General features: G+C 36.1%; 2 protein-coding genes across 3 annotated transcripts; both read left to right on the top strand.

The window, feature by feature from the left end:
- Positions 1–743: 743 nt before the first annotated feature.
- On the top strand, positions 744–2288 carry LOC142548336 (glucan endo-1,3-beta-glucosidase 8-like). The gene is made up of 3 exons (XM_075656640.1): positions 744–997; positions 1067–1193; positions 1359–2288. The coding sequence occupies exons 1-3, from the start codon at positions 744–746 to the stop codon at positions 2286–2288; spliced, it is 1311 nt and encodes a 436-aa protein (XP_075512755.1).
- Positions 2289–3295: 1007 nt separating this feature from the next.
- Positions 3296–7189, top strand: LOC142548453 (zinc finger CCCH domain-containing protein 16). 2 transcript variants are annotated; one of them, XM_075656784.1, is made up of 10 exons: positions 3296–3419; positions 3864–4038; positions 4220–4317; positions 4426–4521; positions 4640–4733; positions 5255–5457; positions 5572–5678; positions 5752–5941; positions 6060–6138; positions 6670–7189. In XM_075656784.1, exons 1-10 carry the CDS (start codon positions 3376–3378, stop codon positions 6706–6708), a joined length of 1125 nt encoding a protein of 374 aa, XP_075512899.1. In that variant the 5' UTR covers positions 3296–3375; the 3' UTR covers positions 6709–7189. The 2 variants fall into 2 exon arrangements, with proteins under 2 accessions (XP_075512899.1, XP_075512898.1); XM_075656783.1 differs by lacking the exon at positions 6670–7189 and adding an exon at positions 6248–6637.
- The last annotated feature ends 228 nt before the right edge of the window (positions 7190–7417 follow it).

Raw genomic sequence — 7417 nt, 5'->3', positions numbered from 1 at the left:
AATTATTTGAGCATCAAATATCCGGTATACTGGTTGCACAATTAGAGGTGTTCAAACATTAGTTTAAATAGAAAAATCAGAAATCCATATATAAAAAAATAGGTAATCGAACAAACCTAAAAAAGAATTTTAAATTTTGGATACAATGTTAAACCAAATTTTATATGTTTGGTTTCGAATTACATAGGTCAAAACCAAACCAACCAAAAAAAAAACTAAATTTTAATTAAATTAATATTTTTTATATTTTTAATTTGATTATAGATTTTACAAAATGATATTTAATGATTTTGTTAGTTTATGTTATTATTTCTTTAATTCATTTACACTTTATATTTAAAGATTTTATAAAAAAAATTGAAGTAAAACGGTTTAGGCATCACATTGTATGTTTCTAAAAAAAGAAAAAAGAAAATAAAACGCGTAAAACCAAAACTACCGATAAAAACCCTGAAGACAATCACGGCCTTATTAATTCCCAGTCAAAGTAAACGTTCTGCTGTAATTATTTATTGTCGGAGAAGAATGTCTGATCATATGCACACGCACTTATTAATTTTTGTATGGTGTATATCGTTTTTGTTTCTGTATCTCACATGAAAAAAACCTGGAATGCATCCATCATATGCTCGTCACCTTGGCACGTGGAATTAAATCAAGAATATGAGATTAGTTAATATCGGAGGAAGATGACGAGAAGCTCTTGCTGCGTTATTATGTTGATGATGCAAATGCATGTTATAATGTGGGTTGACATGATAGTATTGGCAGAGGGAGGTGGAATAGGGATAAATTGGGGCAGGGTAAGTTACCAGAAAATGATGCCATCCATGGTGGTGGATTTGTTGTTGCAGAATGAGATCAAAGAAGTCAGGATTTTCAATTCCGGCGGAAACGTGCTCGAAGCCTTCACGGGTACCCGCGGTCAGCTCGCTGTCTCCGTCTCAATCCCCAATGAGCATTTCTATAAAGTTAATACCACCGAGAATGCGTTGCAGTGGGACTCTTGTATTAATTAATTGCTTGAAACCTTTGATGTTTAGTCTCTTTTTAATTTAATTTGCAGGTATGTGATTGTGGGTACCGACCCCTTTTCGATCTCTTTCGTAAACAAAACACGTGAAAATAATGTGGGGACACTGAAGATGGTGCAAAACGCAGTCAACGCAAGAGGCTATGGAATGGAAATCAAGGTATCAACCCCTCAGTATACCGATATGATAAATTCACATTTGAATACGACTCTGAAGCCATCAGATGCCGAGTTTCTTCCCCAGTATACGGACATGATGACCGATTACCTACGCTTCCTGCAAAAGAACAAGGCTCCCGTAATGTTGAACTTGTCACCATTGTAGTACGTCCAAGAAAACAATTTGGACATCAACTTTGCATTCATGGACAAAAATTCAAGCTACATTGTTAGGGATAATAATGGTCTGGTCTATGACAATGCGTTCGAATTCTTGTATGATTCGTTCCTGTGGGCAATGAAGAAATCTGGGTTTGACGACATGAAACTCGTTGTGACCCAGATAGGTTGGCCAACAGACGCGCTCCAGGTGGGTACGGTAACCAACGCTGAACGTTTCTACGGATCCTTCTTGCCTTATATATCCAGCAACAGAGGGACGCCGTTAAAGCCCGGACTGAACATCGATGTGTTTTTACGTAGTCTATCCGATGAGAACAAGGTGACCCTCGACTGGGGACCCTTCCAGCGGCACTGGGGGATCTACCAGTTTAACGGGGAGCCCAAATTCAGGATTGATTTTACAGGAAAGGGCCGCGAAATATGGCCCAGCATCGCTAGGGGATTCACGTACTTGCCTACAAGATGGTGCGTTTTCAACGGGGACATGAGGGACAACAAGACGGTGAGTGGTGAGGTAGACAAGTGCTGCAACTTGGCTGACTGTTCTAGCTTGGAAGAAGGAGGTTCTTGCAGCCACCTTGATTACAAACAAAAGGTCTCGTATGCGTTCAACAGGTATTTTCAGACAACGGTGACGAATCAAACCGATATCTGCTACATGAAAGGATTTGGCGAGATAATTTACAAAGATCCTTCGGATGGTCGCTGCAGTTTTCCGATCGAGATCATTGCCGCGGAGAGAAAACAAAGGCTGGATGAGTTTTTAGGAGTAAGGTCCACTTCAGATGATCCGGAAGAGTATTATCCAGCAGCAGCGTCTGTCCCACGAGGGAATATGATTTTGCAATTCACCATTCTTATCTTCTTGCCATTATTGATCATATATTGGCAACCTATCTTGTCCCTAAACTAAAACTAAAATGCACTTGCTTTGTACTGTGTTTTTTTTATTGAGAAACACAAAATAATAATAAACCAATCTAAAACATGTGAAACTAAACAAAATTAATTCGAATAATTTTCATATCTTTTCTAGTTTCTCGTTCTAAGAGTATTTAGTGTCTAAAACGAAAAACTATGGCAAAAATCGAAGCGAAAATAAACAAAAATTTATATATGGGGATTTAAATTTGCTATAGAAGATGTTCACTGGATAGAATTTCGAACTAACGTAATAACATGCAAACCAAATGTAAACAACATTGAACAAGTTCTATATGAGAAGCTCATCTGAAAAAGTGTTTGTACGAAGAATCTAAATCTTGATTATTGACCAAACGATTATCTATTCCATCAACGGGAACGCTCACACTCCTTTAGAGGCTATATTTGTCAGTTTCCTTCATACATGTGTGCATATATATTAACATGTCTTTTGTGAGACGGTCTCACGATACTTTATCAATGAGCTCATATATATAATAACAAGTAATAATTTTGAGATAAAAATTAATAGTTTTTCATGAGTGGCCAAAATAAAATATTCGTTTCACAAAATTGAGTAGTGAAATCGTTTCACAAAAGTTTTTATATATATATTATATACATGAAATTTTTATAAGCCATTTAAATTTGTGTAATATTATGATTATGTATTTTATAGCATTTTTATTAAGATCTCCTCCAATAATAAGTAGACGATCAAATTTAATTTAATATTTAGAAAAATAAAGAAATGTTTGTTGTTGTATTACAAATTAATGACACAGATTTTGATAAAAACTCGAATCAAACTAATTTTATCAAATTTGGGATACAACCAAATCAAACCAAACTAAACCATCAATAATTAAAACCAATCAGAGCAAACTTATGTGTCAGTTAATTTATTTTTTCAAATAAAATATCTTAATTATTTTTAAACATAATTTTAATTTTCTAAATTATTTAATATATAAATAGGCACATACTTAGACCGGAACCAAATCACCGGTTGACGTTCGGTTTTTACTTCCCTATCTATCTGTGTGTATTTTTTCCGTAAGGCGTCATTGACAATCATGCCTCCGAGACGAGAACTGTGTAGGAATTTTCAGCGTGGAAGGTAAGCGTTTCGGTTTTTCACATGAACTACTTTTCGTCTTGCTGCGAAGCCAAAATAAACACAATTCAGCAAGATTAGAGTGTTCTATAATATCTTCGAAATTTTGTCTTTTTAAAAATATATATATATGTAGCAAGATCCTAATTTACGTTTGGAAACAAAGTTGAAGCCTTTTGATTTGTGATTTATATAAATTTTCAGTCCCTTTGCGGCTACCTTCATGTTTATGAACTAATTTGACCTTTGTTCTTCGATGGAGGGAATTGATTGTTTCTTCCGTGCTAGCTAGAAATTAGGTTGGATCATGATTTGTTTCATTTGCGAAACTCGAGGTCTTTTTCCACCATCAAATAGAGAGAATTTGAAAATGCCACGTTAATCATGTGCTGTGAAGAATTGGCGATTTCTATGATAGTTAACTGCGCTATCTGTTGTTCCTTGCAGTTGTCAATATGGAGACAGCTGTAAGTTTCTTCATGCTACCCCACAGCAATCAAAGACCAACCCTTTTGGATTTGGAGTTCAACAGCAGACGTCAAATCCTTTTAGTTTCAGTGTTCAGAGCAATAGTCATACTGGAGGGAGAAATGATTTTGGATCCAAACCAAATCAATTCAAGGTTCTTTCCTTCAGATTGTAGCTTCTTAGTGTTGTCCTTTTAGAATTATGATGGCGTCATATAACTGTTATCGAATAGGGACCTAGCTTATCTATCAATTTTATATTTTAAGGTGCCTAAATTGTTGTCCGTTGACATCTGGCATGTATTCACAGTCAGTTCATTGTTTCTTTGGCACCAGCCTTTTGAAAATAAGTGGATCCGAGACTCCTCTGGAAACGCAAGTGGTGCCACTGCGTCACGGCAATCCAACGGTCAGCCTCAGGCAGCAAACCATAAGTGAGTGATTCTCCTATGTATTCACTTTTTCAAAGTTTTATTCTTCAATGTTTCAAGTACATGTAACTCATGCATAATTAGTTGATTATTTTTTTGTTGCATTTGAAGGTGCGACAATCCTGAATCTTGCAAACAGATGATGATGGAAGATTTTGAAAATGAGATGCCACAATGGAAGCTTACTTGTTATGGTCACAGAAGAAAGTATGTCGTGATTTACTGCATTCTGCGTAATATGTCTAAACTAGGGTCACATGAATCATGATAAAATAGCTTTTGAAAACTGTTTGCGATTAAATAATTGCCATAATTATTTCTGCAGTGGACCTTGTGACATTGTGGGTGACATCAGCTACGAAGAGTTGCGTGGATTAGCATATGATGATGCTAAGCGAGGAATGAGCTTTCACTCTATTGTAAGACAATGTCCACTTGTTGAGTTGTCATATTGTCACTGAAGGATAATAATTCTCAAGGCTAACATAGTCCCAGAGTTCTAAAAAGTGACCAAAACAAAATCAGAAATCTGACAATAGCTAAGCAAATTGAAATATGTCCATATTAAAAATAATTTTACTTCTATTTTTGTTGTATTTATACGGAAGCAAAAAAAAATTGCATCTTTTCTTTCCATCAAATATACTGGTCTGGTTTGGATTTCAAGTGATTTGAGAATAAGATAAGATTTTGAACTTGTCTGACTTCGAGGAATGTTGATAGAAGAGAAGAGCTGAGCTGGAGAATAAAAAAGTGGCTGCACCTCAGAATATTTCTGGATGAAGCTTTTAAAATGTTTACGAAGTTACATTTTACTAGTATTGTAGGGAAAATCCAAAACCAGCTTTTCATTGTTCTTGAATTAGCTCTATTTATGTGTGGTGAGAGTGATGTTTCTTAGCTTCGTTACTAACTATTTCCTACTCTTATCATGAGACAGATTGACAGAGAGAAGAGTTTAGTGAACTCCAAGTTAGTTGAATTTCAAAACCTAGTACATAAACCTTACATGGTATCGTCTGATGCTACACCAAGCGCGCAAAGAACTTTTGCTGGAACTGGTTCAAATGCTCTTAATGACAACATGTGTGTTTCTCGTTCGGTATCAAGTTTTAGTCAATTGAAGGCATCGCTGAATACACGGTCCGGAATGAGGCCTCCTATCAGTTTGTTATTATCCTTTACACTTTGCTACTGTCAATCGATTGTAGGTCCTTTGACTTACATCCAAATTCTTTGTTGTCATGCTACGTCTAGGTCTGCTGGTGCGCCTAATTATGCCTTTGGCCAAGTAAGTCCCCCGCGGAACACCAGTCAGCCATTTAGCATGTTTCAGGCTAGCAACATGCCTTTGGACAGTTCAGGTACCAATTTGGAGCAGTTTTATCCTGGTAAAGTAGTGCCCTGGCTGAGGCCATTTTGTTTCTTTGGTGTTAGGAACCTTTGTCAACCAATTTCCTCGTCAAGCTGTGCAAAGTTCCTTCTCCTTCGGTTCGGCTCCCGCCAGCAACAGTGTAATGAATGCTAACTGGAATCCATTTTCAACTTCATCAAAATCATCACAGATGGGAAATGTGGCTGATAGCAATATGAAATATGTCTCCGGACAGTCCAGCATAAGCGTCCAGTAAGTTATGCCACCAGTATTAACTTTATACTTGCAAACAAGAGAAATCTTATACATTCACCACTTGGTTTTTAAGGATGATATTCTTTGCAACTGAAAACCCTCGACTCTTGTGCAGTGATAACCTTCTCAAGGAAAATACTGATGTTGATCATAGCATATGGAATAAGACCGACTGGAAATGGAATGCTGGAGAGGTGAATAGTCAAATTATGCATTGTACATTGGTTAAATTTAGATGTTCTCGCTCTGGCGAGATTCATCGGGGATTTAAAATTAGACATCAACAAGAAAGATTTGAAACAGGGCACACATTTTGGTGCACAAGGCAACATCACATGCATGGAGAGAGAGAGGGGATGACAACCATTTCACATATCATGTTTGCACAATTTATTGCTATTCTTGTGCCATATATCTGGATAGATAACACTTTGCACGAAATCTTTTCTAAGTTTATTTTGAGGTACTTATCAATCATTTATACTTTAATAGGAGATGAATGACAAGTGGGATAAATAAATATACAGTCCTTTGCTGGAAGTTTTGTAAATAAATTACTGTGGATATATGGCTATGATCTCCATGCAAACATTTTGTGAGCGCATGATTTTCATCCAAAAAATTTGGTTGAAATCAAGCATAGTGCTAGGTAATTCCAATGCATCTTGACCCATAAACACCATGGTCACTACGGACCTAATATCTAGCTGCATTTTATCTTTCAGATTCCAGAAGACGAGCCTCCTAGCAGTTGTATCTACTAGAAGTGGCTAATCGGATGAAATCTATGGAATCGTCCTATTGATGCCTGCACCGCGGTTTCATGAACATTGGTCTTTACTGGATTCCCAATTTCTATGATTGTCATTCAAACCATGAATTCGAATCATATGCAGTATCCAGATTGAATCGGAAACTTGGAGAAATGTTGTCTAAAACCACCACAACCTAGCTCTTGGTTGCATCATCTTCATCAATTATATGGAGGAGCACATGTACTGAATCTTATATACATCCAATTAGAGTGTATACTGACTAAGCCTTTTTCTATACACATTTGGAAATTTATAATTCTTTAGTTTTTTAGATTGAAAAATTTATAATTCTTGCGCCACAATGAAAATTGCCTTATATAATCAGAAGGTAGAACTTGGATGGGGTAGAATAGAAAGTTGATATAGAAATTCGTGGAATGACACTCCTGTACATGTAGACTGTGAAGTCTTGGGTATGGGCTATGTTAAATTCGAAAATTTAAATCCTTAAAAAAATTGTGAACTTTTGGACAAGGGTTTGACGACATGCATGTTTTAGAAATTGTATTTAGTGCTTTTGAAGTGACTAGATTTTCATTATTTTAGCGTTTGGTATTACTGTAAATTGGATGTTTAGAAGGTTTAGGTGAAATAGTTTTATAGGAAGGAAATTTTTTACTTAAATACCTTTCAAATAAAGGTGTAATACAATTAATGC

Source organism: Primulina tabacum, chromosome 6, assembly GCF_025594145.1.
Source record: "Primulina tabacum isolate GXHZ01 chromosome 6, ASM2559414v2, whole genome shotgun sequence".
NCBI lineage: Eukaryota > Viridiplantae > Streptophyta > Magnoliopsida > Lamiales > Gesneriaceae > Primulina > Primulina tabacum.
The sequence above is the reverse complement of the archived record's forward strand: the minus strand, read 5'-3'. Positions and strand labels throughout refer to the sequence as shown.